This window comes from Hylobates moloch, unplaced genomic scaffold (assembly GCF_009828535.3).
Source record: "Hylobates moloch isolate HMO894 unplaced genomic scaffold, HMol_V3 SCAFFOLD_21, whole genome shotgun sequence".
NCBI lineage: Eukaryota > Metazoa > Chordata > Mammalia > Primates > Hylobatidae > Hylobates > Hylobates moloch.
This window is the reverse complement of record NW_026652296.1, coordinates 822,210-845,870: the sequence shown is the minus strand read 5'-3', so window position 1 is coordinate 845,870 and position 23,661 is coordinate 822,210. Positions and strand designations below refer to the sequence as shown.

At 63.9% G+C, this 23,661-nt stretch overlaps 1 protein-coding gene across 1 annotated transcript in view; it reads right to left on the bottom strand.

Annotated features, from left to right (window-relative positions):
• Window positions 1-239: 239 nt before the first annotated feature.
• Window positions 240-23,661, bottom strand: part of KCNQ2 (potassium voltage-gated channel subfamily Q member 2) — a 40,894-nt gene continuing 17,472 nt past the window's right edge. The window contains exons 7-14 of the mRNA XM_032143092.3: window positions 23,487-23,516; window positions 18,855-18,908; window positions 14,267-14,490; window positions 13,458-13,563; window positions 12,822-12,953; window positions 11,137-11,244; window positions 8,004-8,127; window positions 240-7,124 (exon numbers count right to left, since the gene is read on the bottom strand). Coding sequence (XP_031998983.3) covers window positions 6,393-7,124; window positions 8,004-8,127; window positions 11,137-11,244; window positions 12,822-12,953; window positions 13,458-13,563; window positions 14,267-14,490; window positions 18,855-18,908; window positions 23,487-23,516 — 1,510 coding nt within the window. The 3' untranslated portion in view covers window positions 240-6,392. The remainder of the gene's footprint in view (window positions 7,125-8,003; window positions 8,128-11,136; window positions 11,245-12,821; window positions 12,954-13,457; window positions 13,564-14,266; window positions 14,491-18,854; window positions 18,909-23,486; window positions 23,517-23,661) is intronic.

The following is a 23,661-nucleotide window of genomic DNA, read 5'->3' as shown; positions in this document are numbered from 1 at the left end:
CCTCTGGCCAGAGCCCCAGAGCCCAGCTGCCCCTGCTCCTCACACACTGTGGCCCCCAGCCCCACTGTTCCACAACACCCCAGTTCGTTCGTGCCCTGAGGAGAGGGACCATCCGTCCCCACACCTGGTCCAAAGCACTGCACCCGACTCAGCCTCAGCATCGGCCAGAAGTCCCCTCCCCGGCCCTCAGACTGGCCGCCCAGAGACAGTGGGAGTGAGGAGGCCACACAGCGTCCAGGTTGAATCACTGCGTTTTACTGAGTGCACAGGTCCACCTGGCGTCCGAACTCGTCCCCGTGGCAGCAGGGATCCCCAGAACCTTCCACGGCCATCCCGGCCACAGGACCCCACACCTGAAGTCCCCCGCAAGCCCGCACTAGCACATCTTGTGGCTCTGGCATCAACCTGTCCGTGTGAGTAAGTTAATATCTCGGCTAATCTGTTAGAAAACTAGAGTTCATTCCCTGGGCGTCTATCCCTAGAAAACGGACGGTGCACAAAGTTGAGATTGAAGTGTGCGGGGTAACACATCCACCAAAAAAAAGGCCTGGTCACTACGGCACAAGGACACATACAAAATGGTCAGAAGTGTACGTCGGTACGGAAGGCATTATGAAATATTCTTTGGAGCATGAACAAAAGTGCAGACAGCCAGAGGCAACGGCGCAAATGGGGAAGCTGCAGCCACCGTCACGGCCAGAGGATGGCAGACTGCAATGGTGTGGGGCGCGGGCATGGTGGGCGCGCCTGGGCCGTGTGGATCCCAGGCAGAGGGATGGTATCCAGCGGGACCGCCAGCTCTGGGCGCCTCAGTGAGAGACCCCTCCGTGAGACCCCTCCTGCCCTGTGCGTGTCTCTGGAGCCCGTCCCTTGGGCCCCTCGCCCGCCCCACCTGGAGGCAGGGTCCAGGGCGTCCATACCTGGCAGAGCCAGGGGACATGGGGTGACCTCAGGGAGTTCCTGTCCACATGCATTAAGGCAACGACTTCGTGAAACCCAGGCGAAGTTGGCGTGTGGCGTGTGGCGATGTGCACGTGCCTGCCTGGCAGCCCCGGGGACCGGCCCCTCCTTGCTGGCACCTGGCCAAGAGTCAGACGCTGAGGACCTCTCAGGACGGGGCCACTGGCCAGAGCCAGTCTCCTCGGCCAGCCAGGGGCACCACGGCAAGTGTCCAAGCCCAGAGCACACTCAACCCCACCCCACAAATGCCTTTTAAAACTTTGAAGAGGCCCCGCCAACCCAAATGGTGCCCTCCTGTCTCTCCTCCTCCACCGTTTCCCACAACCTCCCCCTGCGATGTCACCTTCTCCCAGGGTCAGCCATCAGCCCCCACCCTTACAAGACAGCAAAGTTCAGCAAACTGGAACCCCCATTCACTCATGCCCCGGGGGTCATGGAAAGCTCCTGGGTGTGCAGCTTCTCTAGGTCTCCCGGAGGGACGGGAACCTCGGTATTTCCTCAACCTAGGAGTCCACCATCCCACATCCTTCAGGAAGCCGCCCTGGCTGTCTCTCTGGCTCCTTAGCGCTTTGCTGGGGCCAAGGTGGAGCCTGCCCACTGGGTGGGAACACAGGACGGCTCGCCCGGCACAGCCACACAGGCTCCCCAGGTGGCCATTCCGTCCTGCAGCCCCTAAAGGCCCTAACCAGGCCTCTTCACCCCACCCTCATGCCCTGGACATACATACATGTGGCCTGGGAGTTTTGCATGGGTATGGGGGTTGGGGGAGGCACTGGACAGGGTCAGAGGACACTGGGGGCACCCGTGCACTGAGCGCCCACCCCTCAGAGCTCAGCCCCCTGCCGGGCACCCTCCACGGCAGGTCCAAGCCTCCTGAGCCGTCCCTCTCACACCACGTCTGCCGGGCACCCTCCACCAGGTCCAAGCCCTGTGAACCGTCCCTCTCACACCACGTCTGCCGGGCACCCTCCACCAGGTCCAAGCCTTGTGAACCGTCCCTCTCACATCTGCTTTGAGGGTTTGTGTCAATGGGGCTGTACAGTGTCGACCTGTGATCTTGCCAATGCCCCGGCCTCTGCTCTGTTCGGCATTCATAGCTCAGGTCAGCAGAGACAAGGGCGCTTCTGCAAAGCTCTCACAGCTCCTTCGGCTCCTTGGCTTCTGGGAAGCGACTAGAAATAGCTCAGAGCCCAGCTCTTTCTAGAGAGAAGGGGGTGTCCTTTATGGGGGGTCCCTGACTGTGGGGGACCGAGCCCAGCTGGAGTCCTCCTCCCCTTCTCTCCGGCCGCAGGTCTCTCCGGCAGCAGGGTCTGGAATCTAGAAACACTGAGACCTCCAGCCCCAAAGGGGGCAAACATTAAACCACATGCCCTGGCTGTGCCTCTCCTCTGGGCGGGACTTGGGGTGATCAGACCCACAGCACAAAGGGTGCCCCATGGAGAAGCCCTCACAGTGCCTGGGGTGACTTCAGCCTCCAAGTGGGGGCTTGAGACGAGGCCCCCCAAAAGGTAGGGGCATCGCTGAGGGGCAGCGTGTCCTCCAGTGGGGGGTGTCGGGCATCTGCCCTGCTCAGACGGCTGCGTACAGCGTGTCCCAGCCGTGGTGGCGGCTGGAAGACTCATGGACTGCGATTTTACGCAGAGGGAGAAGGAGAAGCTGGGCCAGGAAACCACAACAGGCAGCAGCACCTGCCTGGGCTGGCACTGGGATTCGAGGCTGAGCCACCCATCCCAGGAGGGCCCAGCACCTCCAGGGCAGACCAAACACAGGACCCATCCAGACACCCATACGGACGCCAGGGCACCTTGGCATCTGGCAGAGCCCCTCCTCTGGACGGCTGCCAGGCTGTGGGGGGGAAGGGCAGCACGAGACCCTGATTGTGGGGGGAAAGGGCAGCACGAGACCCTGGTTCTGCCTGGCGCTCTGCCACTGCGGACCAGGAGCCCGGACAGTCGGATACCCCACCACGGGGCTTGACATTCCAGCATCACCACGACCCCTAAAGCCACAATTACTCCTTGTAGCCCCTCCCCAGGCAGCTTAAACCCAGCAGGGTCAAAGACAAAGACCACAGACAGAAGGGGTCCAAGGCTGGAAGTGTGAGGAGTGTGCACGCACACGTGTGTGTGCATGTGTGCAGTGTGGTCTGTGCACTTGTGTGTGCACGTGGACTGTGCGTAGTCTGTGCACTTGTGTGTGCCGTGTGGTCTGTGCACCCGTGTGCATGTGCTGTGTGTGGCCTATGCACTTTGTGTGTGCATGTGTTAGTGCTGTGTGGTCTGTGCACTTGTGTATGTGTATACTGTGTGTGAGCTATACATGTGTGCACATGTGTGATCTGTGAACGTATGCATGTAAGCGTGCATGTGCATACCTGTATGCAGGCATGTGTATGCACGTACGTATACTGTGCATGGTCTCTACACGTGTGGTCTGTGCACATGTGTGCATATGTGCAAGCGTGCATATGTATGCCTGTATGTGGGCATGTATGTGAGCACGTGTGTGTGCCAGTGGGCACGTAGGGATGTGCACTCTAACGAACATTGTGGGAGCTCTTTGCCATGAGGCGGCACTGGTCCTTGGCCACACACTCATTCACGCAGACACCCGAGGCAGCGCCGCGCCACCTCCAGCCTCCTTCCCGCTGCACTTCTCTGAGGTGAGGCCCCCGGGCAGTAGGTGGCTGCACTGCTCAGGCTGGAGTCTGGGGGGCCCCAAGACAGACCCTCTACCCCTTTGTCTCCCAAAACAGGGCCCCCCAACCATCCCAGGACATGCACCTTCCCTCTTCCCAGGGGCCAGAGACTTCCCAAGGGACACACCACGCGCTCCTTGCTGGACAGGAGTCTGGCCTCAGTCCCTCCTGCTGGGCGGCCAGCTTCCTTGGGGGGAAGGGATTGGCCTGTCTCATCCTGCAGAGCCCCAACCTGTGCCCAGGTGCTCATGCCTCACAGGCTCCGAGGGAAGAAAGAGCAGGGGGTACCTCACCTCGGGGGAGGAAAGAGCAGGCGGGCCACACATGGGCGGGGGAGAAAAGAGCAGGCGGGGCCACACCTGCCGGGGGAGGAAGGAGCAGGCGGGGCCACACGGGGGGGGGAGGAAAGAGCAGGTGGGGCCACACCTTGGCGGGGAGGAAAGAGCTGGCAGGGCCACACCTGGGGGAGGAGGAAAGAGCAGGTGGGGCCACACCTGGGCGCGGGGGAAAGAGCTGGCAGGGCCACACATGGCGGGAGGAAAGAGCAGGCGGGGCCGCACATCAGGGGAGGAAAGAGCAGGCGGGGCCGCACCTGGTGGGGGACACACAGAACAGCCTCCCTCCACTGCCAGGTCTCCCTTCTCCAGGGTCCTGGAGTCCGGGTGGCTGAGATGGAACTGGGGATGCCGGGAGCGGCAGCCGGGGCTGGTGCTACGTTGGGTGGGACGCACTCATACCCCTGCCTGTAGGCCCCGCTGGGGATTCCCTGTCCCATGACGGGAAGGCGAAGGGACGTGGACCCCGGGCTCGAGCCAGCCCAAGGGAGACAGCAAGGGCACAGCCATGAAACGCTGTCCCCAAAACACACAGCGGCGCCCACACCAGAAGGGATGCTTCACGCCACCGCAGGGCCCGAGGCCACACACACTGCCTTTGGGAACAGAGCAGACAGGCAGTGGGAGCCTGGACAGTGGCTTCTGAGGCCTCCCAGTTGGCACCTTTTTGGGACAGGCTCCGGCACAGGGAAGGGTGGGGACACAGCCCAGCGGAGGCACCTCAATGGCGACGGGGCCTGGGAGTGCCCTGGCCGGGCTGGGGGTAGGCAGAGAGGCCAGGGAGGCAGCTCCCCACAACGGACGCCAGACATGGCTCCCCAAACACCCTGGCGCCAGGACCCCACCAGCCAGGGGCGTACGACCCTCAAATGCTGCTTTCAAAGTCCTCTCCCTGAGGACGGGTTCCCCTGCTGGCCTCAGGGCCTCAGGACCTCCCGGCCAAGCCAAGTGCACTGAAAACGCAGGTGGAGGAGAAACGGGCCCAGGACTCCCCTGCACTTGCTCTTCAGGAGTATTTGCACCCACGACCCCAGTATTTGCTCAGTCCCAGCAAGGCCACTCTCCAGGAGCCCAGGCCCGCCTGCAACGCCGTCACGCCAAATGCCAGATGCTCCCGGGCTCTGGTGCTTAAGTCTGGAGCTAGGGACTCGCTCCTCCATCAGAGCCGCCTGCCCCAAGGGCCACGGTGCCCACAACAGGACGGGCGTGGGACGGTGCACCCCCAAGAGGCCCAGCTAAGGAGTCAGTCAGCGGAGAAGGGGCCGTCGGGGGGCAGAAGAGCCAGGGAGGGCGCTCAGCTGGGCTGAGGTGGGAGTGGTTCCTCCAGAAAGGCGGGGAGGGCGGCCCTGTGCGGACGGTGGAGGCTATCCTGACCCGCTGCATCATGGCCCAGCCCTGCCCCGGGTCTGTCAGGGCACTGGTGGGACACAGCCGAGGTGGGGCCCTGGCTAAGAACTGTGAGGCCTGCTCACCAGGCGGGTCTCGCAGTGCCGGCACACGGCCAGGGCAGTCAGGAGAGAGGGGAGGACTTAGGGTCCTGCCCCCTCGGTCTCCGAGGCTGGGGTGCTGCTGGCTCCCACGCACCCACGGAAAGGCCAGGGCGAGGCAGCTGGAGCCCCCAAGGACCCCCTTTTTGAAGACCCTTCGGAGCTGGCTTCCTGGCCCCACCGTGAGCCAGGCCCTCCCCCTAGAGGCCAAGACCAGAGGGCTGGACGTCCACTCTGGGCTCCAGTTTGGTTCCCAGGCCCCACTCGCTCCTTGGCTGCAGGCGAAGGTCTCCACCTCGGGGCTGGCTCCTGTGGAAAGAGCCCTCAGATCCCAGAAGGTACAGGGAGAAGACGCCGACCAACAGCTCTGTATTTGGGCGCCCCTGAGGTGGGGGACGGGAAAGTCCGCCGGGCAGGTCAGGTGTGAGGGCGGAGGCCACACGCAGCGGCTGGCCACACCCGCCTGTAGCTGCCCGGAAACCCCACCAGGCCCCAAGGCCGCAGGTCCTCACGGAACAGGCCTGCCCTTTGTGCCTTCCCTGGGCTCGGCTGAGACCACCCCCCGCCCGTCGCCATCCTGGCAACAGCCCGTCATCACTCCCGCCCCTCCTCACACCGGGCTGATGTCTGCCGGGGCCCTGAGCAGAGTAGACAGGGCGGCCTTGCTCCTGCGCGCTGCTCCCGGAGCCACAGGGCCCTGCCCGGCCCTCCAGCCCCTGTTGGAAAATAACTTTTGTAAAAGGTCACTGCCAGGAGCCCCCATCCTTCGGCCCACATGGGCCCCTCCAGGGCCCACCCTTCCCGCCACACTCAGTCACTGTAAGAAAAAGGCCCCAGAGGGTTCCCGCCTCAAAACCTCGGAGGCACCGTGCGGAGAAGGGCTGTGGGCGGGTCCACTGGCCCAGCGCTGCCTCACTTCCTGGGCCCGGCCCAGCCCACGTCACCAAAGGGACCCTCGCCTGTGGCCGAGCGTGGCGGGGGCCCGCACGGGGTACAGAGGTCAGAGTCCGTGTCTGACTCTCCCTCCGCGATGTAGGGCCTGACTTTGGCACAAGGCGCCACGGCCGCGTAGCAGCTGTTGAGAGCATCCAGGTTCTCCTTGGACTGGGAGATGCTGAAGCCGCTGAAGGAACGCTCCAGCTCCTCATGGTCCACGGACGGGATGGAGATGGACGTGTCGCTGTCCCGCAGGGTCCCCTCGGGGGGCCTGCAGCCCGGGGCGTCCTCCTGCCGCAGGAACTCCATGCTGGCGCGGTTGCCCCCGCCGTAGGCTGACAGTGACCGCTCGTGGGCGGGCGGCGGCGGGATGCGCACCAGGGAGCCGTGGTCCCCCACGGGGGAGGTGCCGTGGCCCTGGCGTGGGTGGCTCTGTGGCTGCCAGGAGGTGGAGGGCGGACACTGGACAGGGGGCGCAGCCGGGGGCGCCGAGAAGTTCTTCTGGCCCGTGGAGCTGCTGGAGCGCACGATCTTGACAATGCAGCCGTGCCTGTCGACATGCTCCCGGCTGTCTTCCGGGCTGTGGTACGGTGGCGCCGGCTCCGGCTCTTTAGCCCCAAAGTAGGCCTCGGTCTCTGTCGGGGGGATGCCCATCCGCTGCATGTAGATATTCACCAGGAAGTCCAGCTTCTTCTCCATGGACAAGACCTGCAAAAGGGGCTGTTGGGCTGGGCTGCGAGGGCCCGTCCCAGGAGATGGGGGGACCCAGGCTGGTTCCAGGAAACAGGAGGGACCCAGGCTAGTCCCAGGAAATGGGGGGGACCCAGGCTGGACCTAGGAGATGGGGGGACCTGGACCACTCCCAGGAAGTCGGTCGACTTGGGCTGGTCCCAGGAGGTGGGGGGATCTGGGTTGCTCCCTGGAGAGGTGCAGGAAGGGGGGACCCCTGCTCCCCGGAAGCTGGAGGAGCGGGAAGAGGAGGCCCAGGAGCAGCTCTTCCTCCTTCCCAGACCCCTGGGGGCTCAGCCTCCACAGTTGGGGCATGTGTTCAGAGCCAGGCCCTCCTGCTGCCCACCGTGGAACCCCCTTCAGGGAAAGCCCCACAGGGCAGGACCTGGCGGTTCCTCACTCACTGCTCAGGCCTGGCTCTCAGAAGCAGACCCCAAAACAAGGGTCCTCTGTGGTGGTTTCTGAGAATGCACCCCCAGAAGAGAGCCGCTGGGGTGTCGGGCAAGGACAGAGAGGAGGAAGGCCAGGCAGGTACAACTTCTGGCACGTTCCACAGGGAACCCCTGAGAGACCTGCCTCTCAGCAGCCCCCACCCAGGACTCCTGGGGACTTTGGCCCTTGGGTACCGTCAGGAGGGAAAGCACCCCAGGCCGGGGGTGGGGGGCTCACGGTGAGGTGTGAGGCGTCTGCACAAAGCAGCTCTCAGTGGTGACGGGGCCATGTACCCCCTAGACTTGAGGAGCCCTCAGTGGCACCCAGCCCCTGAAGCCCACACTGCCACAGGCTGACAGCAGGGGCCCCGGGACAGCAGGCACCACAGCCCTCCAGCCCCGCACCCTCCCGCCCAGCCTCTCGCACCTGCTTCTCCACCTTCCCGAGCCGTCCCATCATGCTGGGGTCCTCGGGCAGCTCCGCCTCGGCCGGGCTCTTGGTGCGGTCCTTGTCCGTGATCGCTGGGCCCCGCCCCACGATCTGGTCCACTCTACCGGGAACAGAGACCCCAAAGCGTGAGTTCGGGTGGGTGCAGCAGGGCCCCTGCCCTCTCCTCCTGGGCCAGGCCACAGTGCCCCTGGGTCTAGGCTGCAGGCCCAGCCCAGAGCCGACCGGGGGGCAGCGGGTGCCAGGACAGATGGACGGGGTGCGCCCCGTTCTCAGCCCGTCTTCTGGCACCGCGAGGTTCTGCTCCTGCCCGCTCTGTCCCCGAGGGGCCTGGCACATTAGTGAGGAGTAAAGTAAGAAAGCTCCCACCAGGGCGGAGTCGCCCGGCTCCTCTCCGTGGGCTCCTGGCTCCACACCGCCCCCTCCAGCCAGCCCCACCTGCTCACCCTCTTCCCTGCCCAAGGCCTATTGGCCCCACAGCCCGCGGAGGGTCTCCCACTGCAGGGCCTGGAGCCCACTCCAGAGGATGCCCCTCCCCCTACCCGTGCCCACCCCGGAGCTTTACTCCTATGTAATGTGCCACTGAAGCCGCCGGCCCCACCGGGTCTGATGGGGACAGAATTAAATGTCTGTGGCGGGGACAACAGAAGCAGAAAAGGCGTGAGAGCTGCGGCTCCATGCACCAGGACAAGGAGGGAGGGCACAGAGCAGCACAGGAACCAACGCACAAACCAGAGGAGGGGAGACAAAGCTGCGAGGGTCTGTGTGTGCACGTGTGTGTGCACTCAGATGTGCATGTGTGCCCTCATGTGCATTGCACAAGTTTGTGTGCACACGTGTGCATGTGTTCATGTGTGCAACAGTGTGCACGTTTGCGTGTGTGCATGTGTGTGTGTAGGATGCAGAATTCAGCTGAGCTGATCTCCATTGAGGCCATAGGTCACTCATGACAATAAGAAGGGAGGGGGCTCCTTTGCCCTCAGGGACGGGGGCTTCTGACCAGTCTGGTATCCACAGAGTCACGGCCGCTGCTGGGCTGGCAGGGGCCACCACAGTGGGTGCGCGCTGAGGCCTGCAGCTACGTGGGAACTCACTTGGAAACGAAGACCCTGCAGTAAGTCTACAAAAGCCCAGCTGGACAAGGGCAGCTCGAGATGGGGTGTGGCTGAGCAGGACCCACCCAGGAGAGGCCACAAGCTCCCGAGTCTCCCCTGGACTGGGGCCTGGTACATGAAGAGCGCCCCACACCAGCCGACCAGGCCAAGTCCTCACTTCCTGTCACTGGGCTGCCCTACCTGCCTCTGATGGGAGGGGGGAGAGCGGGCCAGGGGTGTTTTCTTATTTCTGTTGTGAGAAACAGAGGGGGTTTCAGGCTCGCGTCGGCCACAGTGCAGCTCCTCATGCTCCGCGGGGCTTCATGCTGGACTCATGCAATAGGGCCAGGAGGGCGGGAGGGGACGGCAGGAGGGGACCCTCTGGCTCCGAGCAGACGCCAGTGGCGATGGAGGAGATGGGAGTCCCTGGTGTTCGGGGCATCCACACAGTCCAGGCAGATGCTCAGCACCTTCGCCCCTGCCACATGACGGGCCGCCCGCCTGCTCAGTCCCAATAGGAGCCCTGGCCACGGGCTCAGCCTGGAGCTGCTCCTGGGGGCTGCTCCGAGGACCCTGTGCCCCTCCTGCCCTGGGCCCCTGGCTGGGGGAGACTTGATCCCTGAGTGCTCAGTGCCCCGTGAGGTGGGGCAAGCCCTCCACCTGTCCCCCTGGCCCCCTGTGTGAACCTGCACGTCTCCTAGCCGCAAGACCTTCTGAGCTCACAGCTACGGATGCCCAGCTGCTGTCCCCTGCGGCAAGGCACAGGAGGACGGAGGACCAGCCCCAGGGCACAGCACCCTTGGGCCTGGGGGGCACCGCAGAGCAGGGAACCCGGCAAACTCTGTCCGGGGCTACCCTGGGTTGGGCAGTAACAGACACGGCCCTGCCTGCTCTCAGAAACTCCGTTCTCACGGGAGGAGCACGGGGCTGACATGTCCAGTGCACAGACCCGCGGCCTCACAGGCAGAAGCCCCACCACAGAGGGAGGAGGGTCAGACTCACCCCAGACGCTGTCCCCACCAGCTCAGGCCTGGGCTTCATTTGCCCAGACACTGGCATTGGCTGTGCCCAGAAACTCTCTACCCTGAGCTGTCAGGGAAGGCCAGGGGTCTATGCTCAGCCTCCAGGCCTCTGCCCCAGGGGCTCTACCCTCCCTCAGCCAATCAGACTTGCCAGAAGACAGGGAACCACCGTCATCTGAATGGTCCCTGGGAGGCAGGAAGGCCTTGGAAAGTCTGAATTAATCACTAAAGAATTGGCTTCCGCCAGCTCACGTGGAGCTGGGCCGCACCTCTGTTCCGCCCATCAGCCGGGGCTCTCACCAGCTCCCTTATCAAAAACACTAATTAGGACACTGGCAGCTTGAAAGCCAGCACCGGAGCTGCTGGAGCGCACGCCTGTGCCGGGCACCTGGCAGGCCTTTTCTCACGTTTCTTCCCGGTGGCTTAAGGGGTAGATTCTGTGACCGTCTGTATCTTTCACGAGAGGGAAGAGCCACAGAGATGCGGCTCCACCTGCTTGGAGCCACCCAGGGCCCAGGTCTGGGCCGTGCACATGGCCAGGCACCCCCGCAGTGAGCAGGTGCTGAGGGGCAGGCCAGTGCCCGGGGAGGCTGGAGAGCCCTGGGCCAGGAGGGGCCTGTCCAAGGGGCAGGGGCAGGGGCAGGGCCAGAGGGACGTCCGTGCAGGTCTGATGGCATCTGATCCTGGAGGTGCTGCTCGGGGGCCTCCCAACCCCAGAGGGAAGTGTCACAGGGCGTCCACAGAGCCCCTGGCTTCCCCAGGGCACTTGTCGAGAGGAGCAGTGGGGCCCCTGGCAGTCCTGATACGGGCACAGCCTGCCTGGGGCCCTGGCGGAGGAAGGGCCTTCTCCCTCTTGTGGCTTTTTCAGGAACAGAGAAAACCTGAGTGTCCCCTCTGTCCCGGGAAAAGGGTGGTACAAGGTGCTGCCGTCATGTGGCCTGGAGCGAAGGGGCCGGCCATTCCACAGACACGTCGGAGAGGCGCTGGCATCCTAACCTAGGTGAGTACTGGGGTGACTCTCTCGGAAGGGCCGTGGGTCCTTTGGTGGGGTACTTCTTGTGCCGGGGAGTTGAAGGGGGTGGGGGACCCACAATCATATCTATCCTGGCAGAGTAAACAAGAAAAGAGACACCAGCAAAATGCATCGTAAAGCCACAGGAAAGGAGGAGCTGGCCAGGAACTGGCGGGAACGGAAGCAACAGTGAGGCTCCGTCGAAACAGGTGCTGTCCCACCGAGGGTGCGAACGCCGCCTCGCTGCACCTTGGATTTGCCAAGTCCTTCCCGTGTTTCAAGCAAAGCTTTTGACTCGGGAGCGGGTGGCGGGCAGCCCCACTGTGGAGACCCGGGTGCCGCGTCCCAGAGCGTGGAGTGCAGGGGAGGTGCCCGCAGCGGGAGCCGGTACCAGAGAGGCCGCTGCGGGGCAACGGGAAACGCATTGTCAGGAGCCGGCCGAGGACTCCTGGGGTCCTTGGGTTGTTTGGTTTGTTTTGTTTGTTTTTCCAGAGAGAAAGGGAAGGAACAGGGAAAATTTAGGACAAGAGATCCTGGTGAACAAAAACAGCTGAAGTGAGAGAGATGTGGAGACAAAGCACAGAAGTCAAGACAGGAGGGCGTTCCACACGCGCACACACACGCACACGCAGCCAGGGCTGGCCGCTGCTCCAAGGAGGACGCTGGGAAAGGCCTCACAGCTGGAGCCCAGCGGGGTGAAGGGGATAGCTCAGCGGCCCCTGCACAGCAGGAGTGGGCTAAGGCCTGGAGGCGTCCCTTCTCTGGCCCTGTGAAGCAGGACTGGGCAGGAGCCCCAGGGTGGGGCTCTCGACTTCCGCAGATGAGAGCTTCACTCCCGCTGGAGGGCCCGGAGTTGGGCTGTGACCCCCGGGCTGTCCCTGACCGTCCCAGCCTTCTCCCTGTAACGGGGGCCCAGCCTCGCTTCCAGGGCTGGGAAACTGGTACGGCCTTGGTTGGGGGGCCTGGGAGAGGGAGGGGACCCTGATAGGCAGGAGCATGTCCCCTACTGCAGGAGAGACTCCCAACAGCCGTGTGTCCCCATCACAGGCAACATAAACACCCACTCATGTATATCCTTGTTTGTATGTGCCTGAGGCTGCACATGTGTGAGCACATGTGTGGACTTAGGAGACACCTATGCCAAGGAGGGCGGGTAGAAGAAGAAAAGGTGCCAAGTAGCATAACTGATGCCTGGTGGGGCCCACGGGAACCCTGCAGCTTCACGTCTCAACAGAATTACTCCATCCCCAACACACATGCACACACATGCGCACATGTGTACACACATGTATGCACCCCACACACACGTGCATACATGGCAGAGCAGAGCCACACGTGCATACAACCACACACATACACCTGTGCAGAAGCACACGTGTGCATGCGTGACTTATACACACACACATGCACACGCACGTTTTCAGGGACCCACACACACAGGTGCACGCACTTGCCCACCGCACTGTGGATGGGGGAGAGATGGGAGAGACAGCAGAAATATTAAAACAGACTTTGTGAAGACACAACAGAAGCTGACAGAGGCCGACGTGGGTGGGGAGGAGGCCCCGCCCGCACACCCCCTGCACTCCCACCGTGGGCCACAGCGGGCTTTGTCCCGGAAGCCCACCCCGTTGTCGTCCCCTGCTGGACAGGCAGGCGGGGCTCTTGCCTGGACTGCAGGCTCTTAATTCGGGACAGCATGTCCAGGTGGCCGGCTGAGTACTGCTCGATGACGTCCATCACATCGTAGGGCCGCAGGCTCTCCTTGAACTTCCGCTTGGACACCAGGAACCGCATGACACTGCCGGGGGTAGGTGGGGCTGTAAGTCCTGGGCCAGAGACCCCTGGCCACATGCACCGGGACCTTCCCAGCACCTCTGAGACCACGGCACCTGGAGGTGGCTGGACTTGCCCCTCTTGTCTGCCGCCCACCAGCTCCACACACAGAAGGGCCTGTAGGTGGCCCTGCTATGCCCAGGACAGGTGGGGCTTGCAGGCCTGGCCGTGCCCCCTTGGACTCCGTGCCACAGCAGGCACAGGGTGTCTAAGCTGTTTCCTAAGCCAGGTGGAGCCAGGCCTCGGGCCTCTTGCTGAACCAGCGTCCCACCCGAAACCCGCCCGAGTCCCAGAGGAGTGAACTCCAGGACATTCAGCCAGGTCCACCCGTGTCTTAGCGCTTTCTTTTCCCGGTAGACTCTGTCTCTGGGCGGCTCTGTCCAGCACCATGAGCACCCGCAGCAGCAGGACCACCGAGCGGGAGGCCCCTCCTCACTCCCCCAGGCTCCCAGCTGGGCAGGGGCCTCACCACACGGCTCTGATGCTGACTTTAAGGCCCGGGGTCAGGTCCTCGGTCACAAACTCGCAGGGGCAACTCTTGTCATCCACAATGTCCTCTCCAGGGAGGCTTGCTTCTGGGGGGAAGGAGACAGGCCGTGAGGGGTCGAGGGGTCCAGGAGACCTATTCCCGGGGTCCTGCAGGGCACACCGTCTAAACAGAGCGCCAGGGAGCCCCTCGAGGCTCCCTGGGGTGCCCCATGGGTGCACCTGCTTTTCTGGAAACCCACCCATCTGCATCCAGCTGCTCTCGAGTCAGGACCTTCCCCGGCAGGCTGTGGCCACAGGGAGTGGCCGATGTGGGGTGTCAAAGGACATCCTGGCCAATGGGTGAACAGAACGTGGCGCATCCACACGCAGATGTTAACAGTGGAAGGTGCAGGCCTGACACCTGAGGCTCAGTGAAGGAAGCCAGACCCAACGGCCCCACGTGGGAGCCGCGGACACGCACGGCCCGAGAGCAGTGGGTGCTGGGGCTGAGGCGGGGAATGGGGTGACTACTGATGAGGTCACAGTTTCTTCCTGTGGTGATGAGAATGTTCTGGAACTAGGCTGAGGTGGTGGCGGCGACAACTCCACCGTGAGTGTGCTAAATGCCACTGAATTCCTACACTTTTAAATAGTTAATTTTAGGTTGCATGAGTCTCACCTCAATTTTAGAAAGGATAGGGGGTTCCCACTCCAAGAGCAAGCAAAAGCGGCTGGGATGCCACAGGGTGGCCCCAGTGGCTCGGGCACCACGTCCATCCCCAGAGAGGGTGGTGCTGTGGCCAGACCCACCTTCTGAGTTCTGCCGTGACGCGGCGCCCTTGATGCGGAAAGCCTGGCGTGCCCGGCTGCGGTCCCCAAAGCTCCAGCTCTTGGGCACCTTGCTGGGGCTGTCCTCGAGGCTCTGGTCGGCGCTGGGTGACCGCCGCACAGTCTGGGCCTGCGGGGACCCCTTCCCCTTGGCAGCCACGCCTCGGGGGCTGGAGAAGACACGATCTTTCAAACTGACCTTCTGGCTGCTCGCACGGGAACCGACAGACAGACAGACAGAAAAACAGCGAGAGAAGTCACTCTGCAAAGAACACAGGCCGTGTCTGCTCATGGCCGACGCCGCCCACGCGCCGGAGGGAGACACAGGTCTGAAGAACAGCCAGCCACACAGGTGGCTCAGAGCAGGTGCCACGGGGACTGAGCACCTGGCGGTAGGGAGGGAGGCGAGGGGAGGCCACAGAGACCGAGCACCCGGCGGGAGGGAGGGAGGGGAGGGGAGGCCACGGGGACCGAGCACCCGGCGGGAGGGAGGGAGGCCACGGGGACCGAGCACCCGGCGGGAGGGAGGGAGGGAGGGGAGGCCGGGTGGGCAGCAAGCTCCCCCGGCTGGCTCAGGCGTGGCCAGAGCTCGGCCATGTCAGGGGAGTTGATGTCTGTGGACTCTTAAATCACTTTCCGCTACCACCACGAGGTGCCGGAGCCTTCCTCACACTGTCCTGCCAGCCCCTCACCCAGTGACACTCAGGGCAACGGGCTTCCCAAACACCGGGGCTGTGGCTCTTCCTCGGGCACCTCTGTCTGCTCCGGCCCCGCCCGTGGTTTCCCCTGTGGCCTCTGCACACCTGTAACTGCTCCCAGGAAGCAGCCTCCCTCCTCCCCTCCCGCCGCCTGTCCCTCTCCTTCTGCCCCAGAGTCGAGGGGCCAGGGGACAAGGACATTGGGGGCTGAGTCTGGGGTAGACCCTTTTCAGCCACACTCCGGCCTTTCCACCCACCCCGGGGGGCTGCCTGGTGGGATGGGCTTCAGGAGGGCTCAGGCCTCCCCTGTCGGGCTCCCCTCCCACCAGGTGCGTGTCAGAGAACTGCTCCTTCCAGCTTCCGGAAGGAAGGAATGGATAACGGGGCTCCTCCGCCAGCCGGGCCTCAAGCAACAAGCCTCACTATCCAAGTCCTGCCCCAGGGCAGGGGAAGGCAGCCTCCAAAGCCACAGCGCTGTGGCCCGGCCCCTCCGCCTGCGAGGCGTGAAGCAGGATTTGCAGCTGTGTCTGGCTGGGTCTCCAGCTCCATATTCTCTCGGGGAGTCCTTGGGCCTGCCTTGCCCAAGTTTTTTGGTGACCGTGGAGACGGGTTTGCACCCGAGTTCTTCAACTCCAGCGTCTGCCGGGCGACAGTGAGGGGAGGGGAGGGTTCACTGTGGTTGGTGGTTGGGATGCACCGGGCAGATGTGGCCTCCTGGGGTCTGGAAAGCATCAGAACCCCCGGCTCCCTTGGGGACAGTGGGGCTGTCGTGAACTAAGGACCCGCTCATGCCCAGCCATGCTTAGCAGCCACGGAACTTCTCAGGGCGGTTCTGGGCAGGGCCCAGAGTACCGTCCCTGGGGCCTGAGACAAGCCTTCGGGTGGGGAGGCCCTGCAGATCCCTGACGCACTTCAGAGAGGCAGCCCAGTGCCTCACGGGCTCACCGACCCCACGGCGGCTCCCCAGCCAAAAGCGAGGGACTGACGCCCCGGTCAGCGGCCACCATCAGCCCCCACTCTGGACCCACAGCCAGAGAGACACGCCCACCAGACGGCACAGAGATAACCAGCCACAGACACGAGAGCCCACTGCGCCCGTCTGCCTGGCCTGGACACGCGGATGGCTTGGCTGCCCTTCCCCACCCCATCCCCCGGGCAGCAGGTGACCGCCCAGACCATCTGCACCCACTCAGGCATCTCTGAGAGAAAGAAAGAAGCCCCTGGGTGTGGTGCCCGCTCAGGGAAGCAGAGACGGAGCGGCCGAGATCCCCCGAGTCCCGAGGCGTCGCGTGCTTGGAGGCGTCAGGAGCCGATGGTACAGGCTCGCTCAGGACCCCAGCCCCGAGTCCACAGCCCTGCACTGCCTAAGGCCAACACACTGTGCCCATGGGGGCCAGGGGTGCTCAGAGTCCTGGTACAGTGGGGGCCTCTGTCCCAACGGCCTCTGGTCCCCGTCTCAACAACAAAAGCACAGGTGGTCAGGGAGAACCGGACGGGGGCCAGGGGAGCACATGGGCCCAGGCTCAGCGGGACTCTGGCTTCTGGAACGTTCTTTCTCCACTGCACGAGCCATTTCAGAGGCAAGAACAGGCCCCTCCTGGCCCCGCTCAGGCAGGCCTCAGGGCAACTGGGAGTCACTGGAAGACTCAATTCCTCTCTCCGCGTTTCCACCCCAGGCAGGTCCAGTCACCAAAGAGAGAGAGAAGCAGCCACCTCCTTTCTCATGGCAGCCGGCAAAGCACCGGGTGGAGGACAGAGCCGGTTGGCCCAACTGCAGCTTCGGGGCTGCCCTTGGCTGGTCTCCGGGCATAGCCCAGTGCTGAGGGCTTGCAGTGGGAAAGGCACAGCTTGAGGAATGGGCATTCCCACCTGCGGCCCTGGAGGTGAATGGGTCAAACACCCAGGCGGCCACACAGACGTGCCGGCCAGGAAGGGTCAGGCCCCACAGTCCGCAGGGAGTTTCAGGAAGGGAGTGGTGTGGATTCCACAGGCCCCAGGAGAGAAGACCCAGCCCCGACGTCTGCTTCCCATTTTTCAGGGGGATATCCCCCCCGCCAGCCACGACAAGGAGCCATAGCCCCCTGCCAAGCGGCGGGCATGCCCTGCTGGACCCGATGCCCAGCACAGCCCCAGGGGCCGCCGGGACGCAGCCCACGTGCACTGCCCCAGACGGAGCCGGCGGGAAGGAGCCTGCCCTGGCCTCGGTGCGCCCTGCTGTCCCGGGTCTCGGGCTCTGCTCCCACCTCAGATCTGCGAGGGAGGCTCTGCCAGGGAGAGGAGGGTGGTGGGGCCTGGACATGTCCTTCCCTCCCCTGGACCTCCACCATGACCCAAACTCTGCACCCTCCAAGCACAGCCGGTGAGGCTCCATGCTGCAGACACCCGACCCCGCCAGCCTGCCTCAGCGGCCAGGAGCACAGGCCCTCCCTCGGCCACAAGCCAAGAACAAGCACACGCGAAAAGCTGCCGCCACGCGCCTGGGAGGAGCCCTCGGCCAGAGCTGCCCTCTGTGTGTGAGGGGCGTCCGTGGCACCTACGCTTGGCGCTTACGGGGCGGGGACAGGCTCAAGAAGCACCTGAGAGCGCGCCACCCCCACCCTGCCTGCCACCCTCCCTCCCAATGGTGAAATTCAGATGTGCGGTGCCTGCAGGAAACAGGAAGCTGAGGAGCATCCAGAGCCCCGCCCGGCTGGTGTCCGGACCAACGACGCCCAGGAAGCGTGAGGATGAAGAGGCCTCCCGTGGGGGCTGCTCGCAGCAGGACAGGGCCTGCCATGGGTTGTTCTCTGGCCTGGGCTCCCACCCCTACTCTCAAACCCCTCTGGTCCCCAAGCAGCCTGACCTCAGCCTCTGCCCTGAGGGACCAGCCTGCGGCCAGAAGCACCCCGAACAGATGCTCTGGACACGCAGGACAGCCTGCTAGCGCCCCAGCAGGCCGTGCCCCGGGCAGCCCACACGCCCGTCTCCCTCTCTGGAGCTGCCAACAGTCTCCCCGCAAGCACCGACCCCCCCAGAAGCACACAAGCAGCAAAGTCACAGGGAGAGGGTGGCATGGAGTCGCGGATCCCCCATGGAGCAGGGTCCGAAGCATGCACGGATGCAGATAGGCAGCATGCAGCCCCACCGGCCCTCCAAGGCCAGCACCGCCAGCGGCATGCACGCGCCAAGGAGAGCCCCACAAGAGCACGACACAGCCGCCTCCACCTTGCTGGGCTGTGCTGGCCAGGAAGGAGGGGCCCCCAGCGCAGGCCTGCACACACCCGACAGCAGACAGTGGACACAGGGACAGGGGAGGTGCGGGTCACGGTGCAGGCTAGGAGCCCACGGTGCAAAGGGGGCGGCTCCTCCCCCGTCCTGTTTCCACCTGCCCTAAACCAGGCCTGTTGTTGGGAGAGGGAGCCGCGGGCCTCTGGCTTTCTGGGGCTTCTGATGCATCAGGACCCTGAGGAGCCCGGCACACACAGATGGAGTCGCCTCCCGCGGGCGAGGCAGCCAGGAAGGCTCAGTCATCCTCAGGTGCACAGCAGAGGTGCTAGAGTGACAGCCCCAGGGGAAACGCTCCCTGAAGAGCAGTCGGGGACCCCAGGAGGCGCGGACGCCTTGCTGGGTTCAGAGCCCCTGGCTGGCCCCTCCAGCTGTGTGCAGGACATTGCCTGGCGTGGGGAGCAAGAAGAACCACCTTTGCCCAGCTCCACCCTGCACGCAGCTGTCGGCTGGAATAGAGGGAGCTGAGCCCACACCACGAGGGCGGTGGGTCAGAATTGGGGTTGGGGCGCCAGCCTCCCCCTGGCTCCTCCAGAACCTCTAGTAAGCAGGGAGGGGCAGAGGAGCCGTGCAGCAGCGGTCAGTCCGTGCGGCGCGTTCCGCGGTACCTAGAGCGTCCGGGGCAGCATCCACACAGGGGCCCTCTGCACGGGCTGCCTTTACTGGAAATGAGGAGAGCACAGTTAGTCCTGGGCGCCGGCAACAGCACACGGCCGGGAGCAGGGAAACTGAGGCACTGCAACCACCCAGGGTGTTCTATGCAGTCCCCAGCGGCACAGCTTGTGCCCAAGCAAGGCCAGCAAGGAAGGTGCACCATCGTCTCCACCATCCGGAGAAGAAAACACTTCCCTATTTCTGAAGGAAAAAAATCCCTGTTTTTTTTTCCTCCAAAAATTGCTTTTCCTTCCAAAGCCACAGTTTGGGTTCATGTCTTAAAAGATGTATTATTTTTTGCAGTATTCATGCCAACAAAACAATAATACATGTGGCCTCAGACGCCGCAGAAGCCCTGCTTGGGAAGAACGTGACCCCGGGAAGGGCGTGGGTATGAAGCACATTTTAGGGAGGAAAACGTGCAGCTGTCCCGCTTTGCAAACCAATCGGCGACATTTGGCCACGCCAGCCAGTCCCCCAGTTGGAGGTAGGTCTCGGTTTACCCAGGAGGCGTGGCTGCCACTGCAGGCGTGGCTGTCTGGGGGTTCAAGGGCTCCCCTGAGGACAGTCACGTCGGGGCTCAGTGGATCCCCTCATTCTGAAGCCCTTCACGGAGCGCAGCTCCCCGCCGGGGTGTTAGAAAAGGCTCAGAAAACGCAGAACATTCTCCCAAGAATCTCCCCAAAAACCCTGGTGATGTATCTCTGCATCACAATGTGCAAATGATAAGCAAAAAATGAAACCAGTCGCCAAGAACTCAAGAACCTTTTCCCCACCCCAGCCACCCCCACCCGCTTTGCCGCTGCTTTCTGAGACAGCGCTTCTCCAACTCAGCACCCCAGGAACCCCAGCATGGCGACGGCATCCACTCAGAACACACAGGCTCTAGGAAGAAAGCACCCAGCCTCCCGTCGTCCTGCACACACGTGTTTAGACACCGACGTCCCTGCACGCACCCGCAGGCAGCTCTCCGCGCGGCGTCACAGACACGGCTAGCTCCAGTCACGGCAGCAATCAGCCGCCCGGGTAGGCTGAGGGCTCTGGACCCTTCCCCAAGCCCCACTGGCCTGCAAGACCCCAAGGGCAGGTGGCCGGCTTCCACCCCAGCCCCCGTGCCGGTCCCGCTTTTTAGTACACAAGCGACTTTGAGGTCCCCAGGCACTAAGGGATGTAGCGCAAAGGCTGGACTCTGTTTGCTGGTTAACCACGAACGCAACGGCAGGACGGGGCAGGAGGGAGCCGGCTCCCTGTGCCTGGCCTGAGGTTCTGGCTGCTCACAGAGTCCCTCCCTCTGTGACCACCCCAGCCACGATGACACCCAAGGCTTCCCGGCAGGCCAAGACCTCAGACTCCCACCAGCACCACCAGGGTGCCCAGGCCCAAGCACAGAGCCCCTGCCTGGAGGGCCCCAGGAGACCTTCCCACCCCAGGGAAGGAGCAGGAAGGAGGCAGAGTCCCGCTTCCCCACCCCAGGGAAGGAGCAGGAAGGAGGCAGAGTCCCGCTTCCCCACCCCAGGGAAGGAGCAGGAAGGAGGCAGAGTCCCGCTTCCCCAAACTTCCCAAGGTCTCCTGTTTTGACCCCAGCATGATCGCCTTGACCAAGAGGCCCCTACCGGGCTGGCCCTGCCGCCCGATTCTGCAATGGGATCGTCCTGTAGCCACACTGAAGCTCTGGCTGTCGCCACCAGGCACCTGAGACTCGAAAGTGAATCTCTAATCATGCCCATTTTAATGCATGTTATTTTAACAGCCACACGTGGCTGGCAGCTCCTATACGGGGCAACGTGGTCTGGGGAGAGCTGGCAGGGAGACGCTGCAGCCATAGCCCCCCAAGACCCCCAAAGCTATGTGGGGGGCCCGTGCAGCTGCACCTCCCCCTGGGGTCCGCGGCCGGCACTGGGCTTCCTTCCTGCCCCATCAGCCACAGGGAGCTCCACACTGCGTGAGAAGGCCCCGTGACCTGAGGCCGGACAGGCAGGCAGGCCCACAGCGAGCTCGAGACCCACAGACACTGACCAAGACCCAACAGGACAGACAAGCACCAAAAACATGTGGACACGTGTGCTTGAGAAGAGGAGGAGGAGCCTGCACAGGCACGGGGGAGCCCACACAGGCATGAGGGGGCAGCCGGTGTTGGGGGCTCTTCCAGGCATGGGGGGCAGGAGGCAGTGAGATGCGGGGTGGGACAAGACAGCACAAGTCAGAGCCGCCGTGGCCACAGAGACCCCCCCGGACCCCCCTGGGGCAGCACAGCCCGAGCCCTGCAGCCTGCCTGGCTCCCCACCCGACCCCAGCGCAGACGCTTCCTCCGACTCCAGCACAGCCCCCGTGGTCCCTACGGGAACCGAGTCCCCGCCAGCCGGGTCGCTTGCCACCACATGCCTGTGTACTGAACCAGGATGGGGGTGGGGGGCTCCGCAGTGAGTGAGGGTCCCTGTGTCCACACCAGCCACCTGCCAAGACCAGCTGACACCAGCAGGGTCCTGCCACGCGGGGTGCGGGCTCCACCTCCAAAGGGCAGGCAGAGACACGTGTCCCACCGGACTCACAGAGCCCAGGACAGGCAGCGGAGGGGTGCCAGAAGCCAAGCTCCCCATCAAGCTTCGCGGAGCAGGCCCCTCACCCAGCAGCCCAGGGACATGGCAGGTAACGATTGCGGAACAACTTCCTAAGCACGAGCCTGCACTGGACAGGCTGCGGCTGCCCCAGGCCAGGGAACAGAGAGGCCACCCCATTACCTGCCAGGTGAGCACCCCAGGATGAGGGGGAGGGTCTTCAAGGGCAGAGACTGCTCCTCACTCCCACCGCACCCCAGGCACCTTCCAGAAGCCCCAGACCCAGCAGCCCCACGTCCCTCATCGCAGGCATCCCAGGAGGAGGGCCGGGGCGGGTGGGCGCTCGCCCGTGGGGGAGGGCGTGGGAGGCACAGGCAAGGACCCCCCGGACACATGGGGAAGAGACGGGGGAGGGGTGGGGAGCCACAGAGCTTACCGGAGAGCCCGGAGGCTCCCGCGTGTCCTCACCTGGAGTTCGCCTTCAGGGCCAGCACCTCATCCCCAAAGAGAGGGCAGACGAGAGAGGGGCCCGAGAAGGGCAGTAACAGGGATTAAAGCACTTGGGGGCAGCGGGTGTCCAGATGGGTGGGGTGGAGGGCGGGAGGGAGAGAGAGAAAGAGAGAGGCTGAGACGAGAACGTGGAGTGGGCCGGGCTGGGGCAGCGAGCACGAGGGGCCGTGAGGCACGGGGCGGGCTCCGGCGTCGCTCCCAGCAAGGGTGTGGGGCCCCGCCACGCGGAAGCCATCAGGAAGCCTCGCGTCCACCTGGGACAGCACCAAGGTTCCGCCCAAATCACAGCCAAGGGTGCCCATTGTGGGGGGGCACAATGCTCATCCCCACAGCCACTCCCAGCCTCAGGGCCAGCAGCAGGGGCGGGGGAGGCAGTGGCAGCGCTGGGGGCTGGCACCAGTAGAGGCCATGCTGCCGACCCAACTCTTTCTGGGCCCTCGTCCATTTTCTTAGCCTCTTTGAGAGGATGAATGAGCCCCTGGTGGTTCTCTTGGTTGGTTTGGGCCAGAAGCATTGCCCATCTTTCCAGCTCAAGGCACTGACCGTGACTCCCCTTCTGTGGGACGTGGGGTGGCTGGAAAAACGCGGCTCAGCCCTACTCCGTCTCCCCACACCCAAGCCCCCCAGTGTCTCGCCAGCTGTCACCCCACAGTCCAGGAGGGGCAGCCAGGCATCCATCTCGGACCCCACATCCAAAGGGCCAGATTTACTCTGCAACATGTGGATGGGGCACAGGGGGCCCAGAGAAGCCTGGCACCTCCTCAGGGTGATGTGTGGGGGGCTGGGGCTCAGCAGACATAGAATTAACTTGTGAAATGGTCTTGATTTTCTCTGTCCCCATCCTTCACCCCAGCAGAACCCTTACACGAGTCCTGTCTCCAATCTGCCTGACCCGCAGAACCTCGGGGCCCGGGAGAGGGAACCAGGCTAAGCACCTGCACCCTTGGCCCACCTTGACCTTGGCAAACGGGGAGAGGAGGCCGGCCAGATCTCCAGCCAGGGGCGCGAGGCAGAGAGGATGTCCCACCCTGCCTGGAGGACGAGGGGCCCTGGTCTGTGCCACGTGCTCCAGACACTCTGGACCCAGAGCAGCAGGAAGGCCACAGGCCCACTCTGAGCTTTCACCCCGGCCGGCCTCGACTCAGGCCAGCTGTGAGCTCGGGCTATGTGCCTGCAGCTGGAGGGAATGCGCTAACAGAAACCCCCTGCCTCCAAGACCCCTGGGGCCAGACTTGTGGGCAGGGTAGGGGATCCCCCCGCCCTGAGAAGCCGCCCAGCTGCCCGGATCCACAATGCTGCAAAGTAAAACCAATCACTGGGGAGGGGGTGAGCAGGAACAGTGATTTAAGGGCCCACATCACCGCCAGGCGGGGGTCTGGACACGCAGTCACAGTCACACAGTCACACTCGGAAGCACACACAAGGCCCTCACATCTCCATGACAGGTTGTGCACACATGTGGGAGAGAGACCAGACGGCCATGCACACGGCAGACACCGGGCAGCAACGGGGGGCACTGACCTTGGAGACGGCTCCGGCGGGGGTTCCTTCCTTCAAACAGAAGCAACAGAGAGTTAGTGGCCGCCCGCTCAGCACCCATGAGGGTCCCCCAACCAGTCCAGCCCCCCACAGTCCCATGGGCCAGGGGCTGCAGGGGAGGGGGATCTCAGAAAAGGCTGGGCAGGGGTGGAGCTGG